The 16,670-nt window shown below is 40.3% G+C and overlaps 1 protein-coding gene across 4 annotated transcripts in view; it reads right to left on the bottom strand.

The window, feature by feature from the left end:
- LOC137959864 (sister chromatid cohesion protein PDS5 homolog B) overlaps nt 1-16,670 on the bottom strand; it is a 45,162-nt gene that overhangs the window by 21,043 nt on the left and 7,449 nt on the right. For all 4 annotated transcript variants that reach the window (XM_068807265.1, XM_068807267.1, XM_068807268.1 and 1 more), the window contains exons 11-14: nt 15,710-15,901; nt 15,037-15,210; nt 14,613-14,755; nt 6,611-6,737 (exon numbers count right to left, since the gene is read on the bottom strand). In XM_068807265.1, coding sequence (XP_068663366.1) covers nt 6,611-6,737; nt 14,613-14,755; nt 15,037-15,210; nt 15,710-15,901 — 636 coding nt within the window. The remainder of the gene's footprint in view (nt 1-6,610; nt 6,738-14,612; nt 14,756-15,036; nt 15,211-15,709; nt 15,902-16,670) is intronic.

The following is a 16,670-nucleotide window of genomic DNA, read 5'->3' as shown; positions in this document are numbered from 1 at the left end:
TGATGATGATTTTATTACAAAAGAAAGCAAAAAAATACATCAAGGGAGACCTCTCTTAACAACAAAAGAAGTGATATATATTATATTATTTCATTAGGAGTCAAATTGTGTACCTGAACCTAACTACGGTTGAACACTATTACATCCACAAAGACCAAATAGACATAGATTGCCATCATGAACCATAACTATCAATTTGTTAAAATAAACCTCAACTATTAATTGATGCACCAAATTATGGAAAAGTAGCAGAGACTATACCAAGTTTAATAAATCTAACGATGCACACAATCAAAATATGATAATTCAAAGCAATAAAGCTAGCAATAGATGCAGGTTTGTCAATGCCTATGTTGTATGCTAAAAACGCCTATCACTTTTTTACATCTACTGCAAGCTTGCAATAAAATATGTGAAGTTGGGTCCATGGCTTATCCCAAAATGACTAGCCAAGTTTTTTTTTTTTTTTTTTGAAATAAGGATGTATAAACTATTAAAATAGGGAGAAGAGTACAAACCTAACTAAGTCGGTCTTCCTCCACAAGAAGGTGTTGGAGTGAAATACCCAACTTAGCCTGAGTGTTTGCCAAATGATTGGCAAAACTAGGGATGTGTTTCCAAGTACTGTTTATAAGAGAAATTAAATTACATATATCAAAATACATATCCCAATGTCGCCAAGGAGGAAAGTTTGACTTTGCACACCAATCTATGACAATTTTTGAATCACCTTCGATAAAGGGAGGGGGGGGGGGGGGGGGGGGGGGGGGGGCGGGCAGCAAGTCAACTTTGGAAGATCTGAAGCCCATTGAGCAGTCCAAAGAGTTCTGCAGTGGTGGAATTGGAGACTCCAAGTGGCCCAGCAAAGGAAAAAAGGAGACAGCCATATTCATCATGGATATCTCCGCCATATCCCGCAGGATCGGGACAGCCAAATGCGTTACCATCAAAGTTTAAGTTTGTAGTGGCCCGCCGGTGGGGGAGCCCAAATTGCCATAATCAGGGGACGAGAAGACTGCGTCAAACCAGCTACCAACTACCAGTTCCCTCTAAGATTAGAGCCGCTAAGGAGAGAAATTTTCCTCTCTAGGAAGCTAGACGACTCTCCAGTTGTTCGATAACAGGATGCCAAGAACATTTAGAAGGTAATCCAAAGCACAAAGGGAGGCCCAAATAAGTGCAGTTTTGCATCCCAAATAGTTAGCCATGGAGTTCAGCAGATTAGGTTCAATATTGAAGCCAGTGATGGAGGACTTTGTCCAACTGACTTTTTGGCCAGAGGAAATTTCAAATGAAATGCACAAAGCTTTTATATGAGAAATTTGGTTCATATTGCCTTCACAGAAGAAGATAGTATCGTCTACATATTGTAAGAGGGCGATATCCTGAGCGAGGTCTGCAGAGATGGGACTAAGCCATCTTGAGCTTTTGGCAAGGCGAACCATAGACGATAAATGCTCGAAAACGAGAGTGAAAAGAAAAGGTGATAGAGGGTCCTCCTGCCTAATTCCCCTTGATCCATTCAAGAAACCACGGGGTTTTCCGTTGATGAGAATAGAATATGATGCAGTTGAAATGCAGTTTTTCATCCGGAATCTCCAACGGGTGCTAAAACCCATTTGGTCAAAAAGGTGATCAATAAGCTTCCAGTTAACATGGTCGAAGGCTATTTCAAAGTCAAGTATGAGTACAACTCAAGGCTGATTGGATTTTTTTAAGGAGTCGAATAGTTCATGGGCAGCCATTGCAGAATCCAAGATATTTCGACCTCTGATGAAGGCACTTTGGCAAGAGTTAATTACTTGAGAGAGGATGGATCTAAGGCAATTTGAGAGAATGCGACCTATGATTTCGTATGCGCTAGAGGTGAGACTAATAGGTATGACGTCTTGAGGGAGGGCTGAGTTGGCTTTTTTGGGGATTAGGGCAATGAAAGAGGCACCGATGGATTTATGGGTGATGCCAACTTGATGGAAGTTGTTTACAAAGGCATGCACATCATTTCTGGCTGTCCCCAAAATTTGTGGTAGAATTCCCCATTGAAACCATTTGACCCTGGGGCGTGGTCCTTAGGCAGGCCAAGTGCAGCCAAATCGATTTCTTCAGAAGAGAAGAGACGCTCCAGGAATTCGGCTTCCAATGTAGAAATACGCTTAAACTCGAGTTGATGAAGGGTAGGCCGGTTGAATGACTCCTTTGAATAAAGATCTATTAAAAACTTCACAAAGGTTAGATATGGAGAGGCTATCTGTGATCTCCTTGTCCCCATTGTGGAGAGAGGTGATACGGTTAGCTCTCTGTCTAGACAAGGCAACGGCATGGAAAAATTTTGTATTTCCATCCCTGTTGGTCAGCCAGCGGAATCTTGCCCGTTGTTTCCAATGAGTAGTTTCATTTTCTAGAAGATTTGAGAGATCAAGATTTAACTGATTTCGCAGAAGTAATTCAGGGGAAGAAAGAGACCTTTGTTCTTCGAGGAGATCAAGCTCAGATATGCGGCGACGGACAAAATCTTTCCCAAAAGCAATAGCAGTACAGAGACTTAAGGACCAACAGCGATTCTTGGACTTCAGGGCTTTGAGCTTGAGGGGAAAAGGCCAACCCGAGTTGGGGAGGTGGGACCAAACGGCTAGTTGAGGAGCAAAAGATCTGTCAAGAAGCCAAGAATTGTCAAAACGGAATAGAGGTCGACCCCAAGTTGGGGGTGAGTGTTAATTGGGATCGGCCAGTGGTCAGAGCCGATTTTGTTAAGGACTAGACCCGAAGTATTGGCAAAAAGCTGAAGCCCATCATTGTTCGCAAGAAACCTGTTGAGTTTGGAGAGGATTGGGGGATTTTGGCCATTGGACCAAGTGTATTTTTTTTTCCGAAGAGGGGGATTTCTGAGAATTCGAGGTTGCCAATGAGATCCAAGAAGGCTCTCATTATGGAAGAAATTTTATTGGTGGGAGGGCTTTTTTCGAAGCAGCGAAGGGTAGCATTAAAGTCCCCGGCAAGTAACCAAGGCAAATCCCAAGACTAGATAGGAGGAGAATTTCATCCCATAAAGAAACTTTGTCGCGGTGACAAGTTGGGCCATATATGCCCGCAAGGGCCCAGAGAGCTCCCTAAGTCCAATCACAAAAACGGATGCCAATAGAGAAAAAGGCAGGTTTAGTAATGGTGGCTTCAACAGAGTTTGGATTCCAAATAACTAGAATGTCGCCGAAATGACCAACCGTGTCAACCATTGCCCATTCAGGGTCGGAGTCATACCATAGACCTCGAGCGATAGACATGTCAAAAGATTGCAGCTTTATTTCAGTCTAAATTACAATGTTAGGTTTACATTCAAAAAGAACTACCTTGATCACATCGCGCGAGCCAATTCCCCTCACGTTCCAAGAGAGAACTATCATTGTGGGGGGCGGGGGATGATATCCTCCTCCGCATAGCAGAGGACCATCGTGGTAGTACTTGCAGAAGTCCCAGGCTAACTTTTTCGTTTCCTCCAACTCATGCACAGGGTATTTGTGCGTCTGGGTAATGAGATGCTTGTTGAGATTTTCGGCATGCTCATTGTGGGAGAGCAGAGGGAACCCTTCTAAATATTTGGGTCTAGGAGGGGAGGGAGTGGAAGGGTGATATTCATGGCGGTGCAGGATTCTGTCAAGGCAGGATCTTTGCTCTTGTTTTTCTTTTTTCTTCTAGAGTAGGTGAATATAAAAGGGGTAGTGGGAGATTTTTTGGAGGATCTTCTAGAGTAAATGAAGGGAAAGGTGTAATGGAGGATTTGTTGGAGGCCTCCAACAAGCTATTGGACTTGGGTTTCATTGATAACAGGGGGGGTGGACAGAGAATTTGCGGGGGGGGATTGGTTTTTTAAGCAGGAAGGCAATCGGTTATTTGGACGAGTGTTATGAGCTTAGGATTTTCGGAGGGGGGTCTAAGTTTTCATGGTCTACTGGTTCCCATGGATCACCTATCTCAAAGATGAGACCTCAGGAATTACCAGACAGGTTGTCATTTTGAGATTCGCAAATCAAGGGGGAAGGCAGAGATCTGGGGAGATGCCAAGTGGCGATACTGTAAGGATTATCTGTTCAGGAGACTTGACGTGGCAGAAGGGGTGGATAGGTATTGGCAGAGGGGTTGGGAGAGAGGATTTACAAAAGATCTCATATCCAGGGGCGGGACTTTCGGAGGCGAGGCAATTGAGGCAGTCTCCTGTTCTGTTGACGGCAGAAGGAAAGAATGGTCTGGAAGGTTGAGATCAAAAGGGATGGACGGGTATTTTGATGCATTAACCTAGGGGGCTGATGGCGGGGTAAGATAGGTTGGCGATTTGATGGTGATGATTTTCGAGGATGAGGGGGCGTATTTTGGGGAATTGGGAGAGATAGTAGATTCTAAAGGGATGGGCGCAGTGTACAAAGAGGGGAAGGTCACATTCAACGCAGAAATCGATAGAGTGATATGTACAGCAATCGACGAAGGGGGTGAGACAAAGATCAGACGCAAATTATGCATGGTCAAAGCTGGACAGAAAGTCTACTACTATTTATTATATATTTGTCGTGAAAACTTAATTAGCTGGAAAAGTAAGAAGCAAAATGTGGTAGCCCGCTCAATGTAATGTCATTTGAGGCAAGTAAGTGAGCTCGAACTGCATCAAACTCTGGTCCCAAACCATTCAGGAATTTTGCTACATGGATTTGCCCCTATTGTTCTATTTTTTCAGCTCTTTTTCATCTGTGGTGAATGGATGAATAATGCTAATCTGCTGCAAAATGCTCTACAGCTTATTGTAGTGACCAGGTATTGGTCTTTCACCTCTCTTACAGCTAATTAATCTTGCATACAATTCAAAGACTCTGGAGAGATACTCTCCTGTGCATATAAAGCTTCAAGAAACTCATATTTATTTAGTAGTTTCACAATTCATAACCTAGCTTCTCAGCTAGAGTCCATACTATAGAGTAACCATATCATAACCTGACTATCCTCTGCTTCCCAATCATTTGTAGTAGGAAATGGTGGACCATCTCTAATATATTTAAATTTCCTTTTAACCTTGAGATAAATTTGAACTGACTTTGACCAACTAAAATAATTTTGGCCATACAGATTCTCCTAGCGATAATAATATTGTCTTGTAGGGGGTAATTATCTCACCAAAATCAGCCACATGTTATGAAAACAAAGCTTGATACCTGCACAGGCAGTGTGGGCCCCTCTTCAACAATTAGGGTTTCTCATAAAAACACCAATCCGAGAACAATCATTCAAAATCCAAAGGTACAACCCTCTAGGAGCATGAATTACATATATAACTACTCAACAGCCATACACGCCATCAACCCCATGGTTATGGCACAAAATGAATTGGAAAAAATCTGATCTCGACTTCTGATCAGTAATGAATCTTGAAATTCCCCTTTCATGGAATGTGGAGACATTAAAAAAAAAGAGGAATAGAGTGCTTAAAGAACTTAAAACCGGACTTTATTGCATTGATACCATATGAAAATATGTAAAATAGTAGAAGAAAAAAGGAAGAAAGAAAAAAGAGAGAAATGACAAATAAAGTGCACAGCATGGCACTTGATAGGGGAAAAAGATCAACCTCCTCTTTTATTTCTCACTTTAAATGAGTTAAAGTCCATTTACATAAATACCCCTCATGACTCAAAGCTTTCTATCTCACTAAGTACTCATTAGAAGAACATGTAATTTGGACCATAGACTCCTAGCAATCTCTCTGTCACTCCTATAAACTCGGTCAGAATATGTAAAATGACCAAAATACCCAACTTAATATTTAACAGTTGGCTTGGGCAATTGTTTTTACCTTTCTTTGTAATCTTATAATTTTGTATAATTTAGATCTTCTTTAATGAAACTCGCACCTTACACACAAAAAAAAAAAAAAAAAAATTTACAAAAAAATGTCTCTTGCCAAAGTAACCTAAACTAACCAAGAGAAGAAACAAAGAACAAGAAGTAGCTGACAGCTAAATAGTCAGCATGTCAAGTAATTTGCTTTTTTTAGTATTTTTGAAGACAATGAGAAGAGGGAATTCAATCAAGGGCCCCAGAACTGAGCAAGGAGTACACAAGCAAATACTAAAAGGAACAACATAAGAGATGTACACATAAAAAGGAAGCAAAGCTTCAAGAGGCTTCAAAGATGGAGAGAGTCACCACTTGCAGGATGCTCTATTTTATTTATCATCTGCAGGAATTCAATTGGTCGTCCCTAACTGCAAATGATGCCTAAATTCAACTTCAGAAGTAAGCATTATATAAATCACACTAAGACACATGTGGCCAGGCATTTTCAAGAGATTTTCAGGACTGGACAAAACAACTTAAAATTTAGGTTATGAGCTTTGAATGTTATTATAAGAAAGCAATAACATTTTAAAACAAAACTCTGTAGTAACATGAAAAAATATAAATGAAAAGGCAAACCAAAAAAACACAAAGCACAAATCAAAATATAATTCAAGTAAGCATGGCAAAAAAAAAAAAAGGAAGTGCTCAAAGTTGAAAGTCATCAATACAACCTACAAAAGTAAACATGTATATAAAAAAAACAACAGACATTGCTCAAAATTAAAAGTCATACCTCATAAAGACAAGCAAAAGCCATCTGATCAGAAGTGCCAGCTAATGCAGCAATTGCAGAAACAGAGTGCTTTGCTTGTTTTCGAGATCCCTCCAGACATGCCCGCTCCAAGTATGGGTAAATATTACTGCAGTAAAAGAAAGGACCAAAGAATCATAACAGTAGTCGTCTACCTGACAGTAAACTCATTGGGGCATAAACGAAACAATTCATATAAAAAAAATCTTTTTTTTTAAATAATGACCAGATACATGACAAGAGTGTCAATACAAACATGTAACACCACAGTGAGTGGTGCCCATTTGTCAGAAGTGTATTTTTTTTAACACCATTATAAACATGACTCAGTTTTCCTTCCCATGCAAAGTGAGCTACACGTTTGTTTCTGGAAAAGAAAGATGTTGAGGCAAGATACTTATCCACCATGAAAAGTTGGGTCCAAGACCCATCCCAAAATGACTAGCCGACTTAGGAAACCTCTTTCCCAACTAATAAACTCAAGATCTTTGTACTCACTAATCCATGTAGAACTATTCCTTAACACTCCTCCTCATGTGTAAGCCCTCTTTTGTGGCTCTACAAGTGGATAATTTAGGTGTAGGCTCTCCTTTGGTGGTTCTACAATTGGACAATTTAGGTGTAAGCTCTCTTTTGTAGCTCTACAAGTGGATAATTTTAGGTGTAGGCCCTCTTTTGCGGTTCTACAAGTGGATAGTTTAGGTACAGGCCAACATATGAGTACCTGCTCTGATACCATGTTAAGTTGGGTCTAAGCTTCATCCCAAAATGACTAGCCAACTTAGGAAACCTCTTTCCCAACTAATAAACTCAAGATTTTTATACTCACTAATCCATGTGGGACTATTTCTTAACACACCACATAAACGCAAATGTCATTAAAGACTTTCTTTGTCCCTGAAGAATGAAAATATTAATAGAAAACAAGAAAGATGAAACTCTCTTTGCTAACAACAAAGACAAAAGCTTCGTGGGGATAACGTAACGTGGAGCAGGCTAACTACAATGAGACAGATGGCAAAGCAGTAATTTGAAACTACAATAGATGGCTTATGTGAAGTTGGGTCCAAGGCCCATCCCAAAATGACAAGCTAACTTAGGAAGCCTCTTTTCCAACTAATAAAATCAACATTTTTTTCTCACTAATCCATGTGGGACTATTCCTTAACACTCCCCCTCAAGTGTAGGCCTTCTTTTGTGGTTCTACATGTGAAAAATTTGGGTGGAGGCCCACATATGAGTACCTACTCTGATACCATGTGAAGTTGGGTCCAAGGCCCATCCAAAATTACTAGCCAACTTAGGAAGCCTCTTTTCCAACTAATAAACTCAACATCTTTCTACTTACTAATCCATGTGGAACTATTCCTTAACAGCTTACGTATTTTAAAATTTCCTCAATTAGTGCTTTAAGCTCCTTGGGAGGACATAGTCCTCGCCTCCTCTATCCTCCCAACTAAAAACATAGATGGGGTTTTCCCTATTTGCACAATCAAAGATGGGGAGGAGCTACTATTTCAAAAAAAAAAAAAAAAAAAAAAAAAAACCATTTCGAAAAAAATGAGGACGAGCTACTGGTGTAATCTGTTAAAGTCGTGGAGCCTAATCAACGCCCTACGCTGAGTCGGTACACGGATCGACTTTCGTGGTAAGGTTGTCGTGAGGGTTATAAGGGGGCAGGAAGCCCCCTCCCGGGGGTGTGAGGGTGTGGGGGCGGAGCCCCCGCTCGATCCACGATATATTAACTGTTGTTTCATTGAGGGCAGTTTAGGAATTTTACTCTTGTATTGCGGTTGCCTTAATTTTCTTTTTAGAATTGAAGGGCGCCACTATTAGGGTTTTATCATCACCGAGAAGGAGTTGGAGTTGTAGCCCGAGAGAGGTTGGAGAAAACACCTGTAAGTGTGCGATTTCTCTTGTAAACTATTTCATCTTTATAGTGGATTACAGCAGCGGCGAAATACAATACGTAGTCTCACCTTGAGGCAAACCTGTATAAATCTTGTTGTTTTTCGTGTTTGTTTTTCCCTTCTTCCACAATAATTATTATTGCTCTCATTAGTTTGAAATTAGGGCGTCTAATTCCTAACATAATCCCTACCAGATTTGTGCGGCTCATAGATTCAACCACAAAATTTGATTGATTCAGCCGGTTTCCCTCTCCCCAGATTTTCTTCTACACATATATCCTAGTTTAGGGGCCAAGTCTCTGACTGAAGTGGCCAGTCTAGTCCGGATTAATAACACTAGTCTTAATATTATTTTCATTATTGTTAAAATATCAGTTTGAGGGTATTTTAATCATTTCCTATATAATGTTTTTATCATTTTTTATTTTTTTTAAATGTTGATAATTTTATTTCAAAGAAAGAGAAGATACATCAAGGGAGACCTCCCCTAACAACAAGAGATTGAAGGGGGGCCTAATTTAGCACACAAATCAGCAACTGAATTAGCTGATTTAAGTACATGAGACCAAGTACAAGAAATGGTGGATAAAATGTCTAAAATATCAAGAAAAATCTGCCAATGATGCCATGGGGGGAGAGATGAGGTGGAGCACCATCCAATGACAATCTTGGAGTCTCCCTCCACGATAAGGGGACCACTGAAGCGGTTCTGAAAATTCACCAGCTATGAAGGAGACCGGAGAGCTCAACAGTGGCCAAGTCAGCAATTCCGAGAGGGCCAGAGTAAGAGAGGGTGGTAGTGCCCCCTGGATCAAAAATCACCCCACCAAACCCAGCCAAACCCAGGTTCCCAAAGGAGCTACCATCAAAGTTTAGCTTATAATATCCGGATGGAGGAGGCTCCCAAACAGCAACTCGGTAGAGGGCGGTGGGGATAGACATCTGAGCGATAATCTTCCAATTGGTGCTGACCGGGGCATAAGAGAGGCAGGCAAACTCTTTCTGGGAGTGGATCCAAGTAGATATGATCCCAGTGGCAGTGAAGGAAACTTCAGCAGTAGAGCTGAAAGTACAGTAAAACCGTCTGGAGTTCCTTTCCTTCCAGAGGCACCAAAGATTGAAAGCAATGCAGGCAGCCAACAAAAGCTTGTCCAGGCTAGGCAGGCGGGTTCTAGAAGAAAAACGACACATGGTGCTCAGGTCAAGCGGGATGCTGAAGTTGAGTCCCATGTTGTCAATCATGTAGGTCCAAACCTTCCAGGCGAAGTCACAGTGGAGGAGGAGGTGATTCACAATTTCAGCCACCGTCCCGAAGAAGGGGCAAAGAGGATCAGGAGTGGTGTTGCCACACCTAATAAGGTTGTCTACGGTAAGGATCTAGTTGTGGCAGGCACTCCACAGGAAAAACTTCACCTTAGGCGGGGCCGAGAGGAGCCAAGCAAGAGCAGTCGGATGTGGGACAAGAGGTCGGGTCCATCCCATAAGATGATGGTAGGCCAAGGAGACCGAGAATCGCCCGCTGTCATTAGGGAGCCAAATCATCCGATCAGCCATCTGAGGGCGAACCATAATACTACCGAGACTATCAATCAAGCCACAAACAGAAATGGTTTCCTCATCAGTAAGGCCGCGTCTAAGGCACAAATTCCATGAACCATTCCGCCAAGCGTCAAGCGTAAGAGATAAATAAGTCGCAGCTGGTGGTAAGCTGAAGTAGTGGTGGGTTAGACGAGGCAAGAGAGTCATCACCCGACCACCAATCCGTTCAAAAACGCAAACTAGAGCCATCTTCAACAAAGAACCGAATGCCAATGCAGAAAGAGGAGAACAAATGAAACATGGTCTTCCAGATGGGGGACAGATGACAACAGTTGCCGCCAGTGATCCATCTATCACCAAGACACCGAAGCTTGAAGGCAACCATTGGCTTCCACGAAGCCCCCGAGGAAGAGTTAAGTTTCCAAAACCACTTGAGCAAAAGAGCATGTCCCATTTCCTTGGTGTGCCTTATCCCGAGCCCTCCCAAAGATTTTGGCTTACACACTTCATCCCAACTGACAAGGTGATAGTGAAACTCATTTCCAGTGCCACGCCACAGAAAACGTCTTTTGATCATGTTAATGCACTAGCTAATAGAGGCGGGGCAAGCTAGGAAAGAGAGGAAGTAGTTGGGAATACCCGCGAGGCATGATTTTAAGAGGATCAATCTACCAGCCTTGGAGAGCATCCTACCATTCCAAGAGGAAAGGCGTCGCTCAAGCCGCTCAATCGCAGGAGCCCAGAGACCCATCCAAGGTCTACTATCAGTAAGAGGAAGACCCAGGTAGTATGTGGGAGCAATCACAACAGGACATCCTAGAGTCTCTGCCATAATCTGAAGCAAGGGGGGGTCAATGTGATATCCCATGATGGTTGACTTTAACTATGTTGAATTTATGGAAAAGAAAAATCCTTCATTGACTTTTTGTAATCAGAGTACATGAACCTCTATTTATAATAGAGGAAAATAGTAGAGTCTAATTACAATTAAACTACCTTTGTCCCAATTACATCCAAACTCTTACACTTGAAGATAAATCATAGCATAATTAAATAACCCAATATAAATAGAAAACTAACATGACTAAAACACCTTTAAACTGAAAATCTTCTTCCAAAATAATTATGACTTTGTAAGACTTCTTATTGTGTAGGATTCATCATGCCACCCCACGTGATCATGGTGAGTCCCACTAGCTCGTGTGATCATGGTGGGTCCATATCTTATGGGTTTGGACCCATCTTCCAACACTCCCCCTCAAACTGGGGGTGAGAGAACATCATGAACTCCCAGCTTATTGCAAATGATGTGTAGGATCTTTTCCTATAAAATGGTAGTCCTCCATATCTTCCAACACTCCCCCTCAAGCTGGTGGTCTCTTCCATGAGGCCCAGCTGGCATAAGATAAGTGAGAGTAAAATCACTCCAAGTTGTATGACATCGCTCCATACTCCAGTCATAACCAATGCTAGATGTAGGACACACTCCTATCTTTCGTAGGTAGTAGGTCAATACGTGATGCTCATAAGTGTAATAAAATTCCTCTATACGTGATGCTCAGAAGTGTAATAAAATTCCTCTATACGTGATGCTCAGAAGTGTAATAAAATTCCTCTATCACCGTGTCCATCCACAGGACAACGACTCTCAGGTGGTAGGAGTAATAAATATCAATTAAGGGAGGTAATATATATGTAGTAATAAGCTCCTCCATCACAGTGTCCCAACCCGGGCACCTACTCTCATAGGTAGAAATGGGTGATAAGTGGGTAATGTCTATCATTCACAAAACGGCAATAAAAGACCCATGGGTATATATATATATATAAAATCTCAATGGACTAAAAACACCCATATGTATGTACATGATGGACTTAAACTCCCAACTGAAGCAACACTCAAAAGGTTGGCCCAAAGGTATGTGAGAGTAAAATAAAGGATGGTAGGAGAAAGGCTGCCAAATAACCAATGGGTAATGGGTAAAAGGGAAGATAGGAAGCTGAGATCACCACTTCTTCAATAATAATGTCTCATCCGAGACACTATAGTCGTAGTTGAAATATGCTTGGGCCCATATAACACGAACCAAAATAATAAAAATCTGTTAAGCACCTAGCCAATACTACCCAAAAGACCGGCCTGTAAGGAGCGGAAGACATAGGTACTTAACCCCAGGACCATAACAGTACCCCACCCTTCCCCGAGCCGACGACCGCGGAGGCTACCACAACAGAGCAACCGGAGCCAGGTCGAACCAGGGTCAGTCCAAGCGCGTGACCACCTGCATCCGCCTTGGGGGAGCCGGGATTCGAAGTCGGGACGTAGCGCTAGCTCTGATACCAAATGTTAAGCACCTAGCCAATACTACCCAAAAGACCGGCCTGTAAGGAGCGGAAGACATAGGTACTTAACCCCAGGACCATAACAAAATCCTTGTAAAAAGACCCATGAAATAATCCGATGCGAATCTGTACCAAATAATATGTTGACCTAGGAATATGTTGCGAATACTTCATAATAATAATTCAGCCAAAGAAATAGGATCAGTTAAGCCAAGTCAGGTATCACCAATAATTACCACAATTATTATTGCGAGTCAGGATTCTTGGTTTACAAGTTTCTTTGTTCTTTCATGTACTTCTTCTTCTACTTCTCCCCCTCAAGCTGAGAGGTAATGGCAATGATCCCAGCTTGAACCAAATAACACAGATGTAGCAAATTTGCAGTAGTATAGCAGTAGATAACCGGTAAATGATCAAAGTCCTTAAGATTAATAAGGACACATGAAATAATTCGGATTTTTCAATGCAACAGGATACCAGCATGACCTTAGATTCTTCCAATGCGAATATATCCTTAAATATAGACCAGATTGACATGAAATTTTCTCCTTCTGAAACTAGACTTAAATACCTTTCATCCAAGTATAACTTTTGTTCATAAAATATACTTCTACTGAGATATATAATCTGGTAGATTTCGGTCTCTGTAATTTGGCCGAACCAAGTACTCTCTCCTTTTGCTAACATAACCATTAACTCTTCCAAGATCAATATCTCCTTATAAAACACTCAGATCGAGAATTGGTTGAATAAGTAAAAAAATAGACTTACAGATCTTTCTTTTGATATATAATTCTTCATATAAAGTCTCGTTCTTGATAGCAAAAAATAGCTCGGAAGTTGAACTTTTTGCTGTTATTCAAACATTTTTTGCAATCTGACCTTTACTGCCTCAAATATCGATTTCTATTTGTAGATAACTCCGATTGCCAAAAAACCTTTTTCCTTGGAAAATAGACTCGAATATCTTTCCGTCAATATATAATATGCAATATGAAAAGCTCAGTATAAAGGTGAAAACGCAAAGGAAACAATGGGTAAAGCAACTGAAAAGAGAAAAAAAAAAAAAGATAAATACGAACCTAAACTGCTAGAGATAATAAATCAGAAAAGGATCACTGCTCTGATGCCATGTTGAATTTATGGAAAAGAGAAATACTTCATTGATTTTATGTAATCAGAGTACATAAACCTCTATTTATAATAGAGGAAAGTAGTAGAGTCCAATTACAATTAAACTACCTTTGTCCATATTACACCCAAACTCTAACACTTAAAGAAAAATCCTAGCATAATTAAATAACCCAATATAAATAAAAGACTAACATGACTAAAACACCTTTAAACTGAAACTATTCTTCCATAATAATTGTGGCTCTGTAAGACTTCTTATTGTGTAGGACTCATCATGCCATCTCACATGATCATGGTGGGTCCCACCAGCTCGTGTGATCATGGTGGATTCATATCTTATGGGGCTTGGACCCATCTTCCAACACTCTTGAATATGTGGGTCTTCCTTGGTCGTGTGGGCTTGGGCCCATCTTCCAACACCCCAGTTAATTTTCTGACCAGAAGTGATCTCAAAAAGGCCAAAAAGGGCCTTAATGTTTGGCCTTAATGTTGCGGACAATGTTTTTATCATAGATTATGTCTGTTAGATAGACAATATTTTCATATGCTTATGGTTCAGTTTCATTCAATTTAGAAGTGTATTTTAAGAGATATGTAAGTTTATGTATCAAGGGGCATTTTTGTCCTTTTTGTAAAATTCACTTAAACCCTGAAATAAAAGTTGGAAGGACGTGTTTTTCAGGCACACGCTTGAATGCAGCCACTTGCAGCTGTTCTCGAACTCTTCCCCTCTCTTATTTCTCTCAATTTATCCCCCAAATCTCATATTTTTCAATTATGAAATAGAAAAGAGTTTTCAATGTCACATCCATAAAAGATATGACTTGTTACAACTCTAGACCTCAAAGATTTTGGTACATAAAGCAGCAGAGTTGTCTAAATTTAATAAAACATCAATAATTTGTCTGCAATCAGGCAAATTCACAAACATTAAATTCATGCTGGCCCATGAAGCCCCAAATTTTTGTCTACCGTGGACAGCTGCATGTCAATGATACAAGGGAGAAAAAAGAGATGTGGGTCGCATTGCAAACATAAATAACACTGAACCAGTTCACCTCAGTTTGATAGACAAATGGCTGCCTGACTTGGCAACTAATTGCAGAAGCTTTTCATTTATTTGGTCATCCTCTTCTGAGAAATACTTAAGTAAGTGTTCTTCAGATCCTCTCAACAGAGATGGGAAGACGCTCACAATAGTCTGACACCAAGATGAAGCAGATTCAGCAAGTATAGACAAGTGCAGTCATTATAATTATTAACATCAATACTCAATACTCAATACCAATATGAAGCAGAAGTTTAATTAGTATGATTTAATAACAGTTGCAAGTAATAAATTATTGTGGTATTAGAATTAAATTGGATGCAATGCAATGTACTCAAGAAGGGATTCAAACAAAAAAATCGAAACATAACCCAAAGCTATTCTTGATGCAAGCATTGTGCAAGTGTAACATTTCAAGAAAAAATGAATCTTACCAAAAGAAGATCAACACTAGTCTCCAAATTCCCAGATTTTTTCTTTGATAAAGAGTCTAACAGAATGCATTCCACATGCTCTGCAGAAAATATATTATGCGAACATTTCGCAGAGAGTATTCTTAAAAATTCATAATGAGGATGCTTTTCCCCGATCCTTTTCAGAAGTGTATCCTGGGAAAAGTAAACAACAACCTGTCAACAGAACATTTTTATGTGGCCTGACCTAAAACATCATGTTTTAAATCTTTCTATTTGGTCACAAACTTCTGAATTTTCATTTAAATCAAATATTTGGTTTTCGTTGTTTGTAAGACGAGCTCAGCCACTTCTTTTTTATTAATGACACCCAACTACTTTTTAAAACAAAAAAAAAAAAAAAGAACAAGAGTCCAAGCTTTGAAAAATAATTATCTTGATACATCAGCGCAACCATCTCTAAAAGATGAATAAATACTATTTATCATTTGCCTCTCACTAAATCATTTCCAGCTTCAACACGAGTAGCAGGATGGAAGTATATAAATTAATCATAAAACCTAAACACAAAACAAAAAATGGTATCATTAAGATCAATATCAATAATAAAATGCAACACAATATAAAGTTAGCATAAAAAAGATCAATGTGTTTATCTGGCAGTGACCCAACAGTCAATCAAGGATAAACTCACTCGAATTGCTTGACTGGCTACAAAAGTAGTACTCTCATCCACCAGTTGCTGCAATGCTTTAAAAATGGTATTGTCTTTCATCAGGTGCAATTTTTGGAAGCTCTCCTCTGCTTTACAGGGAACAGTGAATAAAGCAGACAATTTCTGAAAAGATGTTAACATTTTTTGGTTCACTTCTTCAGATCTGTCTTCCTGCACATTGCATAATTTTAAGCACCCTGAGCTTCTTCTTTTTGTTTTTTTTTTGAAAGATTCTGACATATCAAATCAGTGTAATCAGTTCAAACTGAACAGGTCAGTCAGATTCAACCAGACACAGTCCCTTCTCCTAGTTTAAAAAATTGGGGAAGGAGGGAAACCAGACTGATTTGGCCAGTTCAACCATCGAACTGGGCAAACCAGCACAGCCGGTTGGAGCAGTTGTTCCCTTCCCCTCACAGGATCCAAGGGGAGGGATTCCCTCCCCCATCAACTACAGAGCAAGGAAAATTGGGAGGGGAGTCTTGCTCCACTCCTCCCTTGACTCTCTTGCAAACAGGGGAGGAAGATAGCCCCTCCCCTGCCACCAGAGAAAGAGAGGGAGGACAGAGCAGAGCACCCAGCCTTCCCTTTTTTCCATTAGAAGCAGAGGAGGGCCCTCCCCTGCCTCCAGAAAGAATGGGAACAGCAATAGAACCCCTCCAAGATTTTTTCTTTAATTTTTATAACTATTGGTGACTCATGCTGGTAATGTCACCAGTTCAACCACCAGTTTTTGCAGTTAAACCGATTGAGCCAGGCCTAACCACCTGATTGGGTCAGGTCTGAAAATACTGCATCATATGATAAAAAGAAACATTTCTGATTTGGATTTTGCAAATTAGTTTATCAGATTTATACTAGCCATAAAATCATGAAAATAAAAAAGAAAATGAACTGCATTTGTTATTGATTTACCTGAAGAACCATATCATAAACTGCC

Source organism: Aristolochia californica, unplaced genomic scaffold (genome assembly GCF_029961685.1).
Source record: "Aristolochia californica isolate CCGP_79_NKW_82.1479 unplaced genomic scaffold, dmAriCali1.0.hap1 SCAF_3, whole genome shotgun sequence".
In the NCBI taxonomy this organism is placed as follows: Eukaryota; Viridiplantae; Streptophyta; class Magnoliopsida; order Piperales; family Aristolochiaceae; genus Aristolochia; species Aristolochia californica.
This window is presented reverse-complemented; position numbering and strand designations above follow the sequence as displayed.